This window comes from Chrysemys picta, chromosome 4 (assembly GCF_011386835.1).
Source record: "Chrysemys picta bellii isolate R12L10 chromosome 4, ASM1138683v2, whole genome shotgun sequence".
NCBI classification, from domain to species: domain Eukaryota; kingdom Metazoa; phylum Chordata; order Testudines; family Emydidae; genus Chrysemys; species Chrysemys picta.
Genome location: NC_088794.1, coordinates 139594125 through 139615410, shown reverse-complemented (window position 1 = coordinate 139615410; position 21286 = coordinate 139594125). Strand labels below are relative to the sequence as shown.

The 21286-nt window shown below is 40.1% G+C and overlaps 2 protein-coding genes across 7 annotated transcripts in view; one reads left to right on the top strand and one right to left on the bottom strand.

Moving 5' to 3' along the window:
* Window positions 1–21286, top strand: part of BRF1 (BRF1 RNA polymerase III transcription initiation factor subunit) — a 231097-nt gene that overhangs the window by 80636 nt on the left and 129175 nt on the right. For all 4 annotated transcript variants that reach the window (XR_010600800.1, XR_010600799.1, XM_005285854.4 and 1 more), the window contains one exon: window positions 11508–11580. Coding sequence is in view for 2 of the 4 variants with exons in the window: in XM_005285854.4 (XP_005285911.1) it covers window positions 11508–11580 (73 nt within the window). In the remaining 2 variants the exon portion in view is untranslated. The remainder of the gene's footprint in view (window positions 1–11507; window positions 11581–21286) is intronic.
* On the bottom strand, window positions 12139–18697 carry BTBD6 (BTB domain containing 6). Of its 3 annotated transcripts, XM_065593754.1 has the most exons (6): window positions 18385–18697; window positions 16959–17174; window positions 16442–16748; window positions 15876–15966; window positions 15497–15615; window positions 12139–15266 (listed from the first exon to the last, which is right to left on the bottom strand). In XM_065593754.1, the coding sequence occupies exons 3-6, from the start codon at window positions 16657–16659 to the stop codon at window positions 14234–14236; spliced, it is 1461 nt and encodes a 486-aa protein (XP_065449826.1). In that variant the 5' UTR covers window positions 16660–16748; window positions 16959–17174; window positions 18385–18697; the 3' UTR covers window positions 12139–14233. The 3 variants fall into 3 exon arrangements, with proteins under 3 accessions (XP_065449826.1, XP_023960934.1, XP_065449825.1); XM_024105166.3 differs by lacking the exon at window positions 16959–17174 and having other exon boundaries at window positions 18385–18522; XM_065593753.1 differs by lacking the exon at window positions 18385–18697 and having other exon boundaries at window positions 16442–17561.

Sequence of the window (21286 nt, the reverse complement as noted above, 5' to 3'; positions counted from 1 at the left end):
TTTGTAATTGAAATCAATATATTTGAAAATGTAGAATTTTAATACATTTCAATTGGTATTCTGTTATTAACAGTGTGATTAAAACTGTGAGTAATCGTGACTATTTTTTAATCTCGTGATTAATTGCAATGATTTTTTAAATCATTTGGCAGCCCTAGTTAAGACAAGAATCAAAGGGTAGGAATAAATGGTCCTTTTTCAGAATGGAGAGTGGTAAATTGTGGTGTTCCGCAGGGATATGTACTGAGACCAGTGCTATTTAATATATTCATAAATGATCTGGAAAAAAGGGTAAACAGTGAGGTCCCAAAGTTTGCAGACGATCCAAAATTACTCAAAATAGTTTAAGTCCAAAGCTGACTGTGAACAGTTAGCAAGGGATCTCACAAAACTAGGTGATTGGCAGCAAAATGGCAGATGAAATTCAGTGTTGATAAATGCAAAGTAATGCACATTGGAAATCATAATCCCAACTATACGTACAACATGATTGCATCTAAATTAGCTGTTACCACTCAAGAAAGAGAGCTTGGAGTCATTGTGGATAGTTCACTGTAAACATCTGCTCAATGTGCTGTAGCAATCAAAAAAGCTAAGAGAATGTTAGGAACCATTAGGAAAGGGATAGATAAGAAGATAGAAAATATCATAATGCCACTATATAAATCCATGGTGCACCCATACCATGAACACTGCGTGCAGTACTGGCTGCTCCATCTTAAAAAAGATGTATAAGAATTGAAAAAGGTACCGAGAAGGGTAACAAAAATTATTAGGGGTATGGAACAGCTTTCATTATGAGGAAAGATTAAAAAGACTGGGACTTTTTAGCTTGGAAAAGAGACAATTGAGGGGGGGATATATGAGAGGCCTATAAAACCATGAATAGGTGAAGAAAGTGAATACTGAAGTGTTGTTTACCTCTTCACATAATAAGAACCTGGGGTCACCCAATGAAATTAATAGGCAGCAGATTTAAAAGAAACATAAGGAAGTACTTCACACAGCATACAGTCTGTCTGTAGAACTCGTTGCCAGGGAATACTGTGAAGGCTAAAACTATAATGGGGTTCAAAAAAGAATTAAATATGTTCTTGGAAGATAGGACCATCTGTAGCTATTAGCCAGGATGGTCAGGGATGCAACTTCATGTTCTGGATGTCCCTAGCCTCTGATTGCCAGAAGCTGGGAGTGGATGACAGAGGTGGATCACTTGATGATTGCCTGTTCTGTTCATTCCCTCTGAAGCACCTGCCATTGGCTACTGTCAGAAGACAGGCTACTGGGCTAGATGGACCATTGGTCTGACCCAGTATGGACATTCTTATGTTGATTTCTAATGTATACCAACTTCTAGGTTCCCTGTGTTTAGTTGAAACAACAGATCTGTTACACAAAAGTATATACAACTACTTGATTCCTCTCCTGTTTTGATTATTTTTGGAACTTATTTTTTAAAAATTAAACATTTTTAACTCGGGTCATACTACTTACTGGATTAAAATAAAATCAACAAGTGTATGAAAAAATTCCTTGGTTGGTGCAGAAGAATGTGCCGAAGCTAAGAGCCTGTTCTCACTCTCACAGAAGTCCATGGCAAAACTCTCATTGACCTCCCAAAAGGCAGGTTGACGCCCCACATTTCCTAGTAGATAGAAGCTGTCTTTACAACCTATCTGAGATCAGCCTCTTTAGTCCAAGATTGATAAACTGTATCCAGGGAAAAAAGGGAAATTCATGTACTTTGCCATGGCTTTGAAGTTTTTTCCTTTCAAAGGACACCTTTGCTAAAATTCCCAAGTATTGAGACACTGATGACATTAAAGTATGAGAATTTCATTTATTACATTCCCAAGGCAGAAAGTGTCAACCTGTATAGTTAAGCCATTTTTTAGATTGTATATACTGATCTGGTAAAAAAAGGTAAGTCAGTTTTTCTTGATGAAACAAAATTGCTGTTTTTGTGCATCAAAGAAAACAACAATTTGAAAGGCTCAAAAATGAGTTATTGCAAGACCTTATGAACTATATTAATTTCTTTTATAAAACCATTGGACCAGCTCTTGAGGACATGCCAGTGGCAGATCTTAAGTGGATGGCATCTTGGATGCTCCCATAGAATTTTCTTCTTGAGTTTTCTCTGATAATTCCTAGTGGTACAATGGACCTGTGGAATTCCTGCAGGTGGAATGGCGTCTGGATTCTCTCTGAAGAATGTTGCCAAGCAAAATATCTTATAGGGTGTCTTCATATGAGTTATTGAGTAAATTACTTAATACTTTAGGATGGACAGTCCATCCATCCATCTATTTAATATATCTATCATTGTCCATCTCTTCATCCGACAGAAATCAATAAAGTAACCATTATGCCTCTGACTACTAGGAAAAGGGAAGATAAATTACATCAACCAAAAATCAAGGAAGGAGCCCCATCCACTTCTACCTTAATCTTTTGTTTTTTCAACAGGGAGCATAAAGTGCAGCCTCATTCTTCCATCCCCTTAATGTAACTTATTTCATCATTTTTTTTCTTCTTCTCTAGATCCTTCTTGGAAGATAAGATCCAAGAGGAAAAACAAAAGCACTTGGGAAGAGTGAAGATATTAAGGTGGGGGTGGAGGAAGGGAGGGAAGCAGAAGATCGGTCTGCTTTGAGGCCTGCAAAGCCTGTGATTACATTCCATTTTGCGGGAGAGGGCTGTAGATTGTTGCATCCTTTCAAGCTTCAGTCCCTGGCTCTGGATCTATGTCTTTTTGAAGGTGGATGAGTTTTTCCCTGACTCAGCTCTGCCTCCCTAAACTGTTGCCCATTCTCTCTCTTGGGTTCACCCTTTTAAAAGGCTATGTGGATGTAAGTTTGGGGCTCGTAGATCACTTTTTGTTCTTTGGGAAACCATAGATTCCAAGGCCAGAAGGGATCATTGTGATCATCTAGTCTGACCTCCTGTATAACACAGGCCACAGAACTTCCCCCAAATAATTCCTAGCGCAGATCTTTCAGAAAAACATCCATATCTTGATTTAAAAATGGCCAGTGATGTTCCAATGGTTAATTATACTCACTTAAAAATGTATACCTTATTTCTAATGTGAATTTGTCTAGCTTTAACTTCCAGCCAGTGGATCACGTTATACCTTTCTGTGGCAGACTGAAGAGCCCATTATCGAGTATTTCCCCCCCATGTAGGTACTGATAAACTGTAATCAAATCACCCCTTAACCTTCTTTGTATTAAGCTAAATAGATTGATCATCTTGAGTTTATCATGATAAGGTATGTTTTCTTCTCCTTTAATCATTCTCGTTGCTCTTCTCTGAACCCTCTCCCATTTATCAGCAGCTTTTTAAAATTGTGGACACCTGAACTGGACACAGCATTCCAGAAGTGGTCACATCAGTGCCAAATACAGAGGTAAAATAACTTCTACTTTTGGCCATAGAGTTGCAGTGAGCACTCTGATTATGTAACTCCCCTCCCCCAATCTTTTATAGATTCACTGCATCCTGTACGTATGGCCTGCATTCTCTGCTATCCTGCACCCAACTTGCCAAGCCATCCAGATCGCTCTGTATCAGTGACCTGTCACCTTGATTATGTACCATTCCCTCAATTTGTGTCCCCTCTAAACTTTATCTATGATGGTTTTATGTTTTCTTCAGTCCATTGATAAAAAGGTTAAATAGCATAGGACCAAAAACCAATCGGTGTGGGATTCCCTAGAAACCTACCCCCTTAATGATATTTCCCTGTTACATTTACATTTTGAGACCTACGAGTTATCCAGTTTTTAATCCATTTAATATGGATTAAAATTAAAAGATGGTTAACTTAATATCATTCTAGGTTTTTCTGATCAAGATGATGTACGCTGTACAGAAATATAAGCATATTATAACAACACTATAATCTTTATCAACCAAACTTGTAATCTCATTTAAAAAAAGATATCAAGTTAGTTGTACAGGATCTATTTTCCATAAATCCATGTTGATTGGCATTAGTAATTACCTTTCTTTAATTCTTTATTAATCGAGTCCCATATCAGCTGCTCCATTATCTTGCCTGGGATTGATGTCAGACTGACAGGCCTATAATTATCCAGGTCATCCTCTTTGCTCTTTTTAAATATTGGTACAACATTATCTCTCTTCCAGTCTTCTTGAACTTCCCCAGTGGTCCAAGACTTATTAAAATTCAACATTCATGGTCTAGTGAGCTCTTCAGCCAGCTTCTTGGATGCAAGTTATCTGGACCTGCTGATTTAAAAATGCCTAACTTTAGTAGCTGCTGTTTAATATCCTCCTGAGATACTAGTGGAATGGAACGAGTGTTATCATCATCATATGATATGACTACACCATCTGCTTTTTGAAGTCCAAGTTCTTAGCACAAAGGGTTGTACTACTTGCCCATAAGGACACAATGCCTTCTGATGCCTTTATAGGACTACCAGTGGATATGGTGCCACTTCACTTAAAAATCAAAGAAACTGCACTTTTAGTAGTGTACCGTCCTCTGGCATAAGGTCTGTTACAGACCTCATGCTGGTGGTGTAAGTAAGTTATAGCTGGAGGGATCTACTTTAACTTCTTCCGAAGCTGGGCAACCCAGGAACAGGGAGCCACAACTGCCCCCTGTGGCATGTACTCGTACGTAGCTGGAGAACTCGGGCTGTTTTCTTTATTTGATTACTAAGCAGAGATGGATGGAGAATAACAATTCCATTTCATAACAACTTTCAGACATTTGAAATTTGTTTTTTGTTTTGCATTGGAACCAAACCTATTGATCATTTTTGCTAAGTGGAATTGTCTAAATATCTGTTTTCAGATGAGAGAAGTCACATTTTCAATTCAGGCTGGGATCTTCTGTGACCAGAATCCAACTGAAAAGCTTCCTTTCCACAACTTCATAAAAATCTATGTATCTCCGCAACATGTTTTTGCTTTGACAGAACAGCATATTTTGACACTAAAATGTTTAATCACAAATGTTCTGACCAGCTCTTCTTCTAGAGTGAGGCTATTCTTTCTTCTCCTCCTCTTTAATCACTTGATCAACCAGCAACAGGGTTACATATTCATTAACTGGTAAAGTGGATAAGTCAGGGGTCTTTGATTGGGAATCTTCTCTGCTTGTATTTTCACTTAGTGAATTTTGGTTCTCTTCTTGTTTTGTTTGCAAGTACAGTTTTCTTTTGAGGTAGCCTTGCTGGCTTTTGTTTCCTTTTCCATTGTTCCCATCTAGATTACATTGTCTAGCTGTTTAAAGGGTTGAGAAACTTGTCTAGCTTTGACCTAACTTTTTGTACAGTTTGGGTTTGCCCATAAGTTTCAGGATCCTCTCCTCCCTTTCATCCAGAGAGAACTACTCAGCTAGATTTCTGATCTCACAATGTGTCAAAAGGCTGTCCCTTTAATCATGGGAAATGCCAGTCTGTTCCTGGGTCCCCCTCTTTTATATTGTAGCATCATGATCTTGAGATGTGGTTGCAACAGTCTTCAGACAGAGTAGGTATTGGCAGTTCTCTGCCTTACCTTTGATTTCTGATTTTATGTAGTGAAAATCTCCTCTTTAATATGGCTATATTGGTGCTTCTCATTATATGTCTCCTCTGTGTTACTGCCTACTGTACAGATATGTTGTCAGATGGGGAAAGAGTATATATACAAGAAGGGAAAATTAGTACAGTAACTGGTAATTCTGTTTGTTGCAGTCTTCTGCTTCCACCTTCAAAAAAAATCTTGTTCCTTTTCCTGAAGGTTGTTCTCTGAAGTGATATTTTCCTTCTTATGTGGATCTTTATTACTACTTACTATTTCCTCTAGAAGTTTGTTTACTTATATAAAAGTGGACTGGCTGATTCCTTTATACAGGCCTTAAATGATTATTTTTTATCTCCTTGCTTAGGTGGCATTATATATCTTACCATATGGTTTTGTTGTAGGATGGGAGAATAATAGTAATACAGCAATCAGAATTACTCAGAAGTAGATTCTTCCTTTTGAAGACCTAGGATGAGGAAGTGCTTTTCAGCACAAGATGAAAAAAAGGCACTCCATTAAGTGAATTTTGATTTGACTGATTGAAAGAGAAGTGGATTCATGTCTGTCATTCTTTGAATCAGAAACTAGCAAGCTTTCATTGGTGTAAGATTGTGATCTTGTGGATCTTTTTTCTTCTTGGGTTAAATACAGTATTCTGGCTGTGATGGTCCAAAGAATGAAAAGCTTCAGCCTATTGAACTGGATAACAAAACATTTAATATTAAGTCTTGAAACCTTTGGAGAGAATATTTAGTTGCTGGCTTCCTATAGTAATACTTTTTACTCATTTCATGATACGTCCAGGTTGACTGAATTTGCTTCCATTACCTCAGTACATATTTGTATATTGATCTATTTAATTTAGACATCCTGGATGTGGTCTTTAGGCCCACTGTACAATAAATGTTAATAGTAATGAACCAAATAACTTCAGGTACATCTTCCCCAAACAATAGACATTGTCCTTAAATAGTCATTTGCTTTTTATGCTTCCTTTGTTATTTAGGCAAGCATCCATAGATGCTTTGAATTCTGACCGTCCAGTTCTTGGTCCTTCTGAAAAGAAGGTAACCTAGGCCACTGTCAGTATACTCAATATTGATCGTTGAACGTTGATCTTGACGAGCCTCTCTGAAAATTAACCATTGTTAAATACATTTATCTAATTTATTGGATCAAAGATTAGGCACCTTTTGTCTTAGGCACTCTGGTCAGCTGTTATCATCTTCAAGGGGGTGGAGTGAATCTAACAACTTGGTGAATTTCAGATTACAAATATCTTTCTGTGGAGATTTTTCAAACTGTAGCATGCTTTTAGATTGATGACCTGTTCAACTCACTTGTCAGTGGTAAGTAGACCACTGTTCTTGTCCACAAAAGCTGAAGTATATATGTGGACTGTTATGAACGTGGACATTCAGACATGATGTGAAAAAGGAAATAATGAAAAGAACATTGAAGGGTGAGAAGGTTTCCTTTCTCCTATGGAGGGGTCACTTTAAAACATCGGAGGTCTGAAGAATGAGAACTGATTAAGTCCACACCTTTGCAGAAGTATAGAATCTGAAATGTAGAGTATATTTAACTAGACCTTCCACAGGTAGGAGGATCCCCTACAAAGGTGAAACTAAATCTTTGGAGGCCATCTAGCTACAGCAGAGTGGGCATATGCAAATACCATATTGTAAGGAATAATTCAGCAGGTTGTTAAGGAAGAACATCTTGATAAGATACGATCCTTGTTAAGAAAACAAGGATCAAAAGGATTAGTTCATAGAGGCTTGGCAAGCAGATAGTTTCTATCTGAAAGATGCCTTTTTTTGTATTGTAGAATCTATGATTTCACTTTTTAAAAATGTAGAGTCTGGTCTGTATGGTTGTAAAGAGAACCTTGTAAATGTGAACTGAGTGTGAACTGTTGCAGTGATGTCTTAGGTCTGCAGATGCCCTGAAACAACATCTCTGAGAGAGGGATTAGGTGCTGCTGCTCATCTGACTGGGACAGTGACTCTGAAGCCTAATGATAATTTAAACAGCTATTTTATGACTGATCAAAGCATACAAACATGAACAATCATTTTGTGAAGCTCTGCAGAATCTACTGTGAATGGCATCTTGTTTGGGGTCTTTGAGTGGGCAGAATTTAGGAGAATACCATTTATTTTTTTCCAGTTCAGCCTTAAAGTTGTCTGACAAATGGGAGCAGTACAAGACCATTGAAACCCACACTAGATGCATCTTTTTTTAATGGATAATCTTCTTCTATTACCATAATTAAGATGCTTGTAAAATAAGAGGTTTAGACATACAAATGCTATCATAGTTTCTAAACTTGGGGAATTTAGCTAGGGTGGGGATTGGAGAAAAGGGATTTAAACCTTTCCCGGTAAGGTTGTAGACCCTTACAAAAATTTTTACTAGTGCAGGAGAACCAGAAAGTGAAACACACCTATAAATGAATTGTTTTAATTTTCTAAGTTCAGTGAAATCTAAAAATTATAAATGAATGCAAATGGTGAATGTGAAACTAGACTTTAAAAATTATTTCAGCTGTAATATTACCACCTTGGATTAATAATAGAGATTAAAAAGATGCAGAAGAGCCCTCTTAAATTATCACTACCAAAGGTCCTTAAATGACATATCTTTTATTGATTGCTGGGTTAGCCTTGTGGACTCTTTAATTTCCAATATATATAAAGGAACAAATGCCCCAGTACCTGTGAATATTTGATCATTCCGAAAGTATCTGTACTGGCTTGCCGAGAAAGAAAGCAATTTTTTATTGCTTATTCTTTCTGTGACTTTTACACTAGCATTAAAAATGTATGAGCGCTGTGAAAAAAACGAATATCACACACAATCCACTGGATAGCATACGTGCTTTCTGACTTCCTCTCTGAATCAATGGTAACCAAACATTGCAAGCGATTGCACTTAGGATCTTAGAGCAGAAATTCCCTGAAGTACAATTTCTACTTTGAGTTTAGTAAGTGTTTTGTGTGGACAAGCTTTCTGCACCTTGAGATCAGTCATTATACTGTACGTGATGTGGGTGAAGTAAGAAGCAGGTTAGATTTAGATTTGTTTCAGGTAGGTCCTAGATCTGGAGACTTTAGCTAGACCCAGGAATGGATGATAGAATCAGTGATATGGCAATTTGACTATGCACTTGATTCTGCTCATGCTTCAATACATCTGTTAGTCTATAAGGTGCCACAGGACTCTCTGTTGCTTTTGGCTCTGCTGAAAACTTAATGTGACCCCCCCCCCCCCCACCCCGCAACCCTTGACTATTAGGACTTCACCATGGGAAACTGTGTCTTTATGCCTATTGGTACTTATTTACTCTGTAATTGATGTTTTTATGGAAAATTCGCTGGGGAGGAGTGTTAATTGTATTGTCTGCAATTATATGGTAAGATGGGGACAAGAAGGAGGTATTTGAGCCTTCTGCCAAAAAAAAGAAGAAAAAAACGGGAGAAGATGAATATTTTCATCTGTTGGTTTGTATTTTTCTAGACTAAATGAAAGAACTGGGTGAGTCAGTGAGGCCTGGGATGGAAAAATATGTGGTTGGCTCTAATGGAGTAACTTTATTGACTTGTATAATAAATCCTTCTTGTGGGTCAGATTTCTAAATGATGAGGTTTAAGATTTATAATCCCAGGTCGGCCAACTAAGAGGCTCAAACTACAATGTGGAAAAAATCTCTTAAATCTTCTTAGTAGTTTGTCAAAACAAACTGCAGTGCATTGAGAGAACCAAAATCAATGGAAGCGAGACCCCCTTGGAAACATTGTATAGTTTTGCTTTAGTAAAAATTGTTCTATCTTCATAGCTCACAAAAAAGAAATAAACCATGCCGTGTCAAATTCTACAGGAAATGCTAGATATTGGGTATCTATATATATTTTTATACCATGATATCCATCAAGCCTAATCTTGATTCAGGGGACACATTTCAATTTTGGTCACTTCCTCTCTGGGATTAAGTTGTACCATCCTTTCTCTATAGTCCTACAGATAACACTACAGTTATCTACCTGCTAGTCCTGTCTCACTGTTGGTCATATATGGAGGTTGTGTAAGAGAGAGATTCAATACATTCCACTAAATATACTAAGTGAAATAGTACCCATCTACATTTGAGTGATAGATTGAATGATCTCTTTGAAGATGACTGACAGCTTTGGAGATTCTTGTAATGGTTTTAAATTAAAAAAAATATATATCAAAATTAAAGTACAGAAAAATCTCTTATCACTTCCCCATCCTGAACAAGGGGAGAAGACTACGTGAAAATACTTTGATGAAGAAAGTTAACTTCAAATTGGATGACTTTATTAAAAAAAAAAAAAAAAAAAGCTTTTGATGCAGAATGAGTATATTTATTAACAGGAGGCCTGCATCCTCATCATGCTTTCCGCAAAAAGAAGAACAGGAGTACTTGTGGCACCTTAGAGACTAACAAATTTATTAGAGCATAAGCTTTCGTGGACTACAGCCGAAGAAGTGGGCTGTAGTCCACGAAAGCTTATGCTCTAATAAATTTGTTAGTCTCTAAGGTGCCACAAGTACTCCTGTTCTTCTTTTTGCGGATACAGACTAACACGGCTGTTACTCTGAAACCTATCATGCTTTCCGTAAGCTTGTTCGATGTGTTTCAGTAGCTCAGGTGTATACTTCGCTCTCTACTAACCAGCTTCACTTTGCATGGAGGAGGGACACTTCTGCTGCATAAAACCACTAAAACATAGACTACTTAAATTTTAAAAAAGGACTGTTTTTTCAGTATCGTGTCAGATGCCTGAGTTTGAGTCTATTATCTTTGACCTGTATCTATGCCTTGGGGCTGCAGCGTGCTCATGTAGGAACACCCACAGTCAATTTGGAACTGAAGCATAGCAACATCCAGCCCTCTCCTAAGGCCAGAAAGGCGCGACTTAATACATTATTTTATTTCATTTCTTCAAACTTTTGGAATATGACTAAGTGCCTAGTCCATAAACTAAAAATCATTATAGGAATATAAACAAAGGGCTGCCCATAAATATCTCCTGAGCCTACAGTCTCCTCAGTGGCTTAGAGAAGAAGGGAAAAAAAGATGAGCTTTTACAGTGTGCATGGAAAGTGAACAAATTGGAGGTCTGGTGGACTCGGGTTGGGGTGTCTGTTCCAAAACTGAGAACCCCTCACATAAAATGCCACACTAGCAGCTCCCCCTCATTTATATTAAGGGAGCCTCAGCTCGCGCACCTTTGTTGAGCTCAACTGTGGCAGTTTAATCACTGTGAGAGAGGCAGTCTTTCTGGTAACCAGGTCTCCTAATCACTGAGAGCTTTATAGGTTAAAAAAAACAGTATGTTGAACTGAGGATAGTAACTGAAAAATGAGGGAAGGCAAAAATCCTTGGCGCACTGAGTGCCACTCCCTCCCTGGGTGGAAAAGTAGTTTTGTTTGTGCTTGTAATTCTAATTATACGACTTTACATGATTAAACAAAGCTAAAATTGCACTAACTTGCAGGTTTTGTTATGTGAAGAGAGTGCCACTGCTGTTATAGTTTAATGTAACAATAATGTATGAATACATAAAACGTCAAGGTTTTGAGCTACAAACTGGGAATTGTCCAAGTACTCCAGGACAAAATGGGGCCCGCTGAAAAGCATAACAGGCAACCTGTTGCAAAGTAGTGCAGTGTTTTTAATGTTTTCTGTTTTGGCTTGTGTCACAGCTTTAACTTTTCCTATATCTTTTAATGAGAATTTCGCTTATCTCCGTGATTTATAAATCCGATTGCATCAAATGATTACTTTCACTTTAAAATATCTGGGTGATTTTTTTTTAACAAAAGCAATTTGCTTGATGTTTCAGAGGTGGATTTTCATCTCTGTATAATGGAGTACTTTTTTAATGTTTGCTATTTAAGATTCAAATGATGTTTTCTGTCTTTAATAGGTGAATGTCTATGTGCTGGGAAAAACTTTCCTTCTGCTGGCCAGAGAGCTCTGCATAAATGCTCCAGCTATAGGTATTTTTTTAAGAGTTGGCTTTCAGTACTTGGGTATACTTTTACCATAGTTTCACGATTGCTCTTAGAAGGCAAAAAATTTGCAGAGTACAGTATTAAAGGGGCACTTTAAAATGAAATTCGGAGTAGTCTAGGGATAAAATTTGACTAACTGAGAGGCAGAAGTCATCTTAAAATAGAAAACACAATAGTGGGACTGCTGTTGAATGCATGTAAGCTTGACACTATTTTCTTTTCCAGTTAAATATGTCATTCTCTACCTCTTAGTATATGAATAATGTAAGCATTAATGAGAGTATGGACTGATCTGAGAGAGATGCTTATCTACAAGCTTGTACAGACCTGTCATATTTCAGTTCAACCAACTAAGACACTGTTAGGTAAAGTATTCGCTAAAATTTACTGTGTGTTCAGCACCTGAAGCTGCTGCTGTCAGCACTTGAAATACAAGAGGATTTATGGAAAATGAGGAGCTTTATTTTGAGAGAATGTTAGTAATCAGTTTGCTTAAACTATTATGTTTTTAAAAAGTGGCGGTTGAAATAAGCACAGGTTATGTTGTATGAAAACAGTTTTTAATCTAACATATATTAAGATCTGCTTTTAGTAGTAGCAGCTCCAGACAGCGGTGTATGCATTTCAGTACTTTTTCAAGCCTGGCAGACTGAGAGCCACAGAAAACCTTACTAACTGCAGTTAAAGGGATTGGTTCATAAGGGCATCACGTGACTGTTACCCGCCTCTTTAGTCTAGTATTTCTCCTGTATTTCTTCAAACTCTTAATAGCTTTTACTCTGCATTGACTGACTGACAGAGATTTTTTGTCATCAATGAACAGGCTACTTACAGCTAGCCATTGAGAAGCACTTGAGAACATTGCTCTCCCTAGAAACTAAGCATCACCTGTCCAATTATTGAGTTCAGTGATCATGGAGTCCAGGTATCATGTGACAATACACAGCTATCAGCCAAGTCACAGGGCCAGTTCACTCTGCATATCTTAATACTTGATGAAAAGAATATTCTCCCTCCGATTTTTGCAGTGGAAATCCAGCACCCTCAGAATTTTCACTGCAGTTTCTAAAGACAGAACAGGAAGTCCTGTATTCTAGTTTGTATTTGAATTGAATTGTCTTACAGCAGCCAGTAAATACTTGTCTGGAAAACAAGCAAGCTTTTAAACTAAATGTTACTGGTACTTTTTACACCAGGAAAAAAAAAAAACTCTAATCCCTGTTGTGTACTTTTTCCAAGGTCACTGCTAAAAGGATGAGAAAAGGGTACTGCTTATAGTACACAGTAAATATTTTCAACTGCCTAATCTCTAATGCTAGAAAAAGCTACTTCAGTCATTTTTGTAGTTTGTATCCTCGAATTTGCTCAGCAGGTGTAAATAAGTGATGAAGTACATTTGAGAGATTATTTCACCCGTTAGCTGTATAAAAAAAGCAGAGGGTGCTCTGGGTGTGCAGCCTGTTTAGATGGCTTCCTCCCTCATCATCAGGAATTTTAAATGTACTACTTAAGATTATTTTTACCAGACTATATCTCTCTCTCAAGCTAGCGCCTGAATTTGGGCAGTTTAATTATTGATATATTTCAGTTCTTTGCTCCTTCAGTGGGTTTTTGTAGAGTGTTTTTTTTTTTAAATAGATATATAAAAACCCTACAAATTTAAGCTGCATTTAAATGTGGCTTAGTACTGTAACTTTTACCAAATCTATATAAAACTGAGTCAAAGTTCTTACTTCATACATTGGTTTCTAATTATCCTAGTCCACACACAGTTTCTGTACCAATTTAACAAATCTGTTTTTAACTATGTGTAGACAAGGGCCAAGACATTAGGCCAGTCTGTTGCAACTTACTTGAAAATGGGACAGATGTCAGTTTAATCTAAAGCTTCCCTAACTCCACAAAGAGCAAATGCAGTAGCTGTAGAGAACTTAATCTGAATGAAAGCTTGTAAGGTTTCAAATAAAAGCTTAGGATATGTTTTTAAATCAGCTTTACAGTCGCTCAAACCTTTCTGCTTTGTCACGGAAGTTTAAGAAAACGGTGCTTCCTTATACATTACCTCAGAGGAGGGAAGAAACTGTATAGTCTGCCTGTTTGTGGAGAGCTTTAGTTACCTTGCAAAGCTATCTCTATATTTGTGCTGATAGTTATGCCTTTTATAGACACACACAGTAATCTGAATGTTCGGTTTATCATTTTCATAGGAATCCCACCACTAAACTGTACTACAGAGATATTAACATGGTCACTAGCCATAAAATCAGCAATGATCAAGTACACAGGTTTTAGGGCAAGTAAAAATGTTTTATATTTCACAGATTCATAAACTGCTCTAGTTTAGAACATCCTGCTTGCGTCAGCTGCAGTCTGCAAGTTAGTTATCTATATACAAAATAAATGCACATTACGTGCAGAATTTAACATTTTTCTGCATGTTGCAGTTTTAATTAAGTCAAATATCTTATGAATAAATAAAATAAGATTAAATTCAAGAGCATTCCTTCACTTATTTTGATAGCCTGATGTAGTAGATAAGTAAGTAGTGTAACATTCCACACTGCTGTAGAGGTTTGTAGTAATCAAAACATCCTTTAGTGTGAATAGCAGTACTGGAATACAATCAAAGTGAAATGCATCATGCATAGAAAATGAGTTCAGGTATTTGTCCTCCTTGTACTCCAGTTCCATTGGTACTGTCTGAGGAGCACTGGAATTGGAATGTTACTTTTCCACATTGTACTTCAGTCATTCCCTCTTGCCCAAAATAACTAAGTTCATTGCCATCAAGAATGGCACTTACGTTGTAAAATGTGTCTTGCTCAACCTGCACAGGGTGTTCAAACCACACAGAGAAAGTATTACTGGATCCATCAGAGGTAAACTTTGTCAGATTTTGAGCAAGAACAATTCCTAGACGCTTAAGTTCAATTTTGACGCTGTATTCAGCTTTACCACAGCTTGATCCATACAAGCCTAGTCCGGCTATGAATATCCTTTTATCTACAGCAAATTGGATACTGTCACAGCGACCTCTGTACCTCCATTGGTTACTACGATATGCGGAGGATTGAAATCGATGGCATCTTTGAGGTACAAGTCCTTTTCTTTTTGTCAGTGGAAATTCTAGCTTGGGTTTATTTGCAGCTGTATACCATAAGAATATATTATGCGTTTCCTCAAGGGTAAGGATGTCAGATTGAGCAGCTCCATTGGCAAACTCCTCCAAAGTCATAGTTGGAATCCGCACCAAATATAAAGCTTTTCCTAATACATTCCTCTTGTTCCTTGGTGTAATTGGTAGGCCTTGTCTTTTGCATTCAGCCTCTGCCCAATTAAGAACAGCCTCAAAAACTACCACCTCCTTAGTGTTTAGTGCTTCCCTGGTTACAATGATCTCTAGTGTTTGTTGATCAATTTCACAGAAGCCTTCTGACTTCAATGCCATTTCTGCTTGAGCATCAATTACCTCCCAGCAGCGCTGCGTCAATTCTGGCTCCTCAAAGAGTCTGCTCTGAGACAGCAGAACACAAGCATTTTTAGCCTCTAAACTAGTCTCCAGAAAATTGACGCAAGCCTTTGCTAAGGCTGGGACGATATATTTCTTGGCAGCATACAGAGTAGCAAGCACTGTGTCAGCTTCCAGGTCAATTTCATCACTATACATATACCTAAACAGAATAAAAAACAAGTACTTTTAAAAGCGACATAAACCGTGAGAGATTAAGCTACCATTGTCATAACTGACAAGTAGCAATTTGACATCATTCAACATTTGTCAGCACATTTAATAAAGCGTAATAGCTGCATGTTCCTAGGTGCCATTTAAAAGATTTTAAAGATGTTTATAAACCACTTTTAGTCTCACCACAGGATGTGTAGACTTGTAATGACCACTTACTTTAATAAGATTAGAAAGGCTGCAGGTTCCACATCTGGTATATGGATTTCAGATCTGACCTCTGCAAGATCACCATAAAACATAGCATAGAAGACAGAGCTACCAACTGCCAAAACATACTGTTAAAAAAAAAAAACATGTATGTCTTTAGTATGTATCTGTGGTAATTAAACATACTAGCTGACAGAAGAGATACTGGGGAAAACTTAAAAGCTTCAATTCAAACAGAAATCCCTTAAACTGTCCCATTATAATTAAGATATATAAAGTTATTTCTTTACTTTGGAGATCAGACAAAATATCATAATTAGACAAGTGTAACTCCAGGACCCTAGCAGAAGAGGGAAGAAGGAAAAAAAAAAAAATCAACTGCACAAACCTTATGGGCAGGAACTTTCTTTGATGCCCCCAGGGGGCCTACGATAAAATGTACATCAGCCATAAGTTCGTTATTGAACATCAATGCGTTCCTGAAAGTAACAGGAAAGGAGAAACCAAATTAGATTTGCCAAGTTTATCACCTGATACCACAATGCAACCTAATGCTACGGTACATAAATCGAGTCCTGGTTTCAGTACGTGTCTACTCCATCCCTTTGCTACAGCTTGTAAAGTGGGATACTTTCTTTCACTGTGGAGTCGGTGGTTGCACAAGTGAGTTGAGGGCAGAATGTGGCCAATATGCAGATACAATACTTAAACTCCTTTTAGGCTGCAGGGGGCCTGTGACTGCCACAACTCGCTGTCTTTTGGCTTAGGGAGCTGTACTTTCTCCTCCCACCCAATCTGGGTTGGCAGGGCTGCTCATTGCTAAACAGCCCACGTTTCCTGCTTTTGCCACAGAAGGGGGATGGCCATGGGACTGGCTCCTGCCCTGTAGTTCTCTGGGTGGTGGGGGGCAAGGGCTGCCCAAATTCTGTGCACTCTGGCCGGGCTGGCTCTTACCTCTCCCGCAGGGTGGGGTGGAAGGACTGCCAGTTGGAGCTCTCCAAATTGTTGTTGTTCAGGTTTTGCAGTTGTGGTGGTGGCGGCGGCTGGGCACTCTGCTGAAGCTGAAGGGCGTTTTTCTTGCTATTGGCAGCAGCAGCGACAGTGGCAGCAGCAGCGTTATTACTGTTTGCAATATTGGTGTTAGCGCTGGCAGGGTAAAGCTCTGCAGCCATCTTCTTCTTCAGGGACAGGGGCACTATCTCATAGCATGCTGGCCCCTTGCCGTTTGACCTCACACTCTTTTTAGACTTCTTTAAGGTCTCTGGAAGCAGAAGAAAGAAAGTCAAACACTTCATGATCCTGCCATTGAGGCAGCCATGGGGCAGTGGCATGAGCAAGAGGACAGCTATTCTAAAGTCAAGTCCCACTACCTGGATACTTAAAATTTTAAACTGCAGCTTTTGCTCAAAAGCCCCCAGCACCTTTTCTGGGGAGCAGAATGATGCAGTAGTGCATGAGTGCCAGTGCTCACCTTTGCTTGAAGATCCCAGCCTCAAGACCACAGGCAGGGTTGCAAAGGAAGACCCCAGGAGGGATACAGGCAAAGAGTTTCCCCAAAAGGAGGAGCAGCAGAGTCAATCCAGAAAGCCTCCAAGAGTTAAAGCCCAGCCCGCGCTGAGCTGCTGCCAACCATTGGATCCTCTTTGAAAGGCGACTCGGATCCTTCTTCCGGGCAAGGGTTAAACATCTGCAGAGAGACCAGCAAGTTCCCAGCCCCAGTATTTAAACAAGGGCCGAAAAACCCCTGCCCGCGGTGTCCAGTCCCCACCGTGTAATTCCTCCGCACGGGAGGGGGCGGCTGCTGTAAATCCCGCCGCGCTGCCTGCGGAACAAAACTTTCCCAGATTCAGTCCTGCTCTGAGCAGATGCCCACGGGGCCGGGGTGAGGGTCCGCGTCCCGCGCAGCTGAAAGGCCAGGGCCGCTCGGCCCGTCTCCCCGGCGATCAGCGGGCGCTGCCCTTGGGGCCGCCTCCCTGCGCGGTTGTGGTTCTGCAGCCCGGCGGCTTCAGCCAGCAGCGGGGCCGGGCGCCCGTGTCCTCACGCGTGTGCGCTGCCCCCACCGTGTGTGTGTGTCGGCTTCCCTCCGCCTCCTGCCTCAAATAGCCAGCCGCGGCCCCGCGCGTCACGCCCGCCTGCTCCAATGGGGAGCGCCGGGGCCCGGGCCCCGGGGAGGCCGGGCTCCCTCCCTTCCCAGACAATATGTCATTCTTCTCCGCTCCCTCCTACCCACCAGCTCGCCCTCCTCCCCCGCCACCCCCCCCCCCCAGCCGCTTGGGAAAATTACAGGGAGCCAAACTCCACCGCCCAGGAAAGGCTGCAATGGAGCCCAAATGTACCGATGCCCCAAATTCACCCCCAGAGGCGGGGGGAGCCTTACTCGAGCAACCCCCCACCCCCGGTGCAGTGGGGACCTACCCCGCCAACTTCCCTCCAGCCCTCTGCAAAAGTAAACCCAGCCCCACGGGCGATCCGCAGCCTGCCTTCAACTTCCCCGGGAGAGCCCCCAGCTGCAGCGTCTCCCCCTGCCGAGAGCAGCTCTCGGCTTGGCTTGACTCGGGCTCTGATGCTGAGCCAAGGTGAATCAGGAAGGCAGTAAACAGATGGGGGCAGAGCTGGCGATCGGAGCGACTTTTCTTCCTGAAAGCCTCCCTTCTCCCGCCAAGCCCGCGCACATAGAGCCGGCGAGGCTTTTGTTTTCTTCCCGATCCCGGGCATTACTTGCCGCAGCCGAGCAAGTCTGACATGTTGCAGAGAGGGAGCCCTAGCAGGCAAGGCAGAAGTGCCACGCAGAGGCACAGCACCACTGCAGTTTGGGACTCGGCTGCTGCCCAGCAGCGGGGGAGCTCTACAGAGACCCAGCCTGCCCCAGACCACCCAAAAAGTCGGAGTCACTGTACCTGCTGCCCTCACCAGGCGTCCTTCCGCCCGCACCGAGCTGGGAAAGTTTGCACGGCAGGCTGCTCCGCGGAGTCAGAAGCCATGATTATGGAAATGGTTGGGAAGACGGGAGGGGGCTGGGTCTGAGTCTGAGATCCTGTTTCTGTGCAGCCAGTCGTTCCCAGCCGGACCGAGCGAGGGCGCCCCAAGGCTTTCTGCAGCCGCCTTGCGCGCAAAGCTGCTTGCTGTCAGGCCCTTTCTCCCTCCAGGGTTTGAACTTTTCGGAGCAACAAGAGCACAGACAAAACATGAAGTTGCCCCGGTGGTAAAAGCAGTGAGGGATATTCAGAATGCAAGTCAGCACTGCAGCAGACACTTGGGCTACATTCCGGGTGCGTGGAAGCTGGAGTATCCTGCACACAGCCAGACAGTGTAAGGGTGGGGTTGGAGCAGGAAAGGCAACTGTGGGGCTTTATCTTAAACGCCAAATCTGTTGGTTGTTTCCCCAGCTACACCCCCACCCATCATCCTTCTGCACCTGGGGTATTACACTCCTGCTCCTGAGGAGTCTCTGTTTACCGGTGTGTAACTTGCACCACTATTACCATCACCTCTGAGTTTGATTTCTAGTGCTTCGCTGGATTATAGTTTTGCCATATTTTCTGTGGGGTTTTTTTGGGGGGTGGAGTGGGGGGTGATAGAGCAGCAGTCATTTCTGAACAAGGCCTGTTATTAACCTCCAGAAGCACACTGTATTACAGTAACTGTTCACACACCACACATTTATGCCCTCTCTGTTTTTGTATGATCCAGCGATTCTTGCTTTCTTGCTCGTAATGATGATTTTGAAATTTTGTGGCCACTTCGTTTTTCACCCTGACATTTCTGTTATCTATTTTGATGGGTACTATTGAAAGCAGAGGTGTCATGACAAAGGTAGGATAGGAAGGAAGGATACGGGAAACTTTCTGAAGAGTATGAAGTTCTTTCTGAGTGCACATTGAGTAGTAGAATAAATAAACATAACTACTAGCTTTCGCCCTGATCCTGCAAGCTGTTCGGCTCAGAATGGCCCCTGCAAATGCATGGAATTTCCCTGAAGTCAATAGGGCTCTGTATGGGAGCAGAGTTCTGCCGGCCTGGAGCAGTCTGCAGTATCAATGCATTTATTTAGAATGAGTGAAAGAACCGCAGTATTCTACTTTTAACTTAACTTTTTAAAAAATGTCGGCTTGTTTGCATCCAATTAAGAAGTTGGTTTTACATTCATCCTAGACCTACGTTTAATTCTTATACTCTTAATATTGCATTGCAGCCATTTACAGTCTGCCAGTTGGTGGAGAGCTTCTTTTCAGTTTTTAGTTTTGTTTAAGTCATTTGCATTTACTACTTTTCAAGACTCCGATTGTTTTGCTAGTTTAAAGATGTAAATTAATAATGTGTAGCACAAACTAGTTTCTGTCAAATGATCTGTGGGCATGAATGCCAGCAGAATTTCCTGAAAAGCTACAATGCAAATGTTTGTCAGTTCATAGAAATTATAGTGAAAAAATGCTTTGAAAAATTTAAAGTAATAATAAATTCCTCCTCTCATTTGAGGCCTTGATTTTCTGAGGTGCTGAGTGGCTTCAGCATCCATTGAAGTTGAGCCCTTTTGTATGAACCCTGCCAAGTGAACTTGAGAAGATTTTGAAATTGTCAGCTCATTACCGTAACGTCTTTGGTGTTTTGGAATAATGTAAAATGGAAATTGGAAAATGTAAAAAGCTAGAGAAATGAGTTTTAACTTTAAAGGGTCATTATGTTTTGTTGAATTATGAGTTAAACAGTTTTTTGTTAAATATGGCGTTTTTTTTAAAAATGAGACCATAGTTTTGAAAGAACTTTATAGTGCTGGTGGTGTTTTTTTTTTAACTGAAGGATTTGAAGGTAGATTTCCCTGGTGTATTCTTTCAGACAGGCCAGTTACTTTTTGGTGATAGACAGTTTAAAATACATTAAGTTAAATAGGCATCCCTGATGTTAGATGTGATTTGGATGATGATTGGAGAACAGTGGGAATGATTCTGTTTCCTTACTAATTGCCTTTAGGGAGTTAATATTTCTATTGTTTTAGTTATAATCATGTTTACTAGTTGATTCCATTTTGTAATTTTAAAATTCTTTGGGAGAAATACTTATGTCTGGAAGTTTTTGCTTTAAAGTAAAATATGCAGTCTTTTAAATGGAAAGGCTGCGAGTCTGTTGGTGTGTAGTACAATCCTGGTAATTGGAAATGGCAACAGGATATCCATTGTTTGAACTTAGTAGTAAAATGTAACTGGTTTGATTAATTGCAAATCTGTAAGACTAATTAAATCTGTAAGATTAATGTTTTCAGCAGAAATACCATCTTTATCAGTTAAAGTGTCCAAATGGGGAATCCGCTAAGGAAATTGAGTTGAGTGTAATAGTTAACAATTTACCATACCCCATAGATTTTGGGTCAAGTGATAAGAGGCTTCCAGGAAATGAGAAATTGATACCCCGGAAAAAGAGAGTAAACAAGTATAAAGCATAGCTTTTAAAAGATTCTATTTGATAAACTAGAAGTTGGTTTAGGTAAAGCAACCACCCATACAGAGAGCTTTTTGCTGTTCTATTAGTCTATAGCTGATAACACCAAAATTTGAAATTATCTTATACATAGAGGGGCAGATACTCATTTGGTGTAAATTATCTTAGCTCCATTGAAGTCAATGACATTTAAACCAGCTGAAGATCTGCTCCAGTGTGCCTGATAAACAGCTTTTTGTATTGCTGGAGTATGAATCTGTGAATATGGAATTTTGATTAAGGAACTGCAGCTGGTTAAATTTGGAGATATGTGTAGACTTTTGGTAGTAATAGTTTATTTTTAAACAGATTAATTGTGTTTCAAAG

Excerpts from the sequence above, each read along its gene's own strand:
- BTBD6 (XM_065593753.1), bottom strand. The coding sequence starts at position 16,818 with ATGCCACTGCCCCATGGCTGCCTCAATGGCAGGATCATGAAGTGTTTG. Across the intron at positions 15,967-16,441 it reads CACCCCACCCTGCGGGAGAG|GAACGCATTGATGTTCAATA; the intron begins GTAAGAGCCAGC and ends TGTTACTTTCAG. Across the intron at positions 15,267-15,496 it reads GCCTTTCTAATCTTATTAAA|GTATATGTATAGTGATGAAA; the intron begins GTAAGTGGTCAT and ends TATTCTGTTTAG.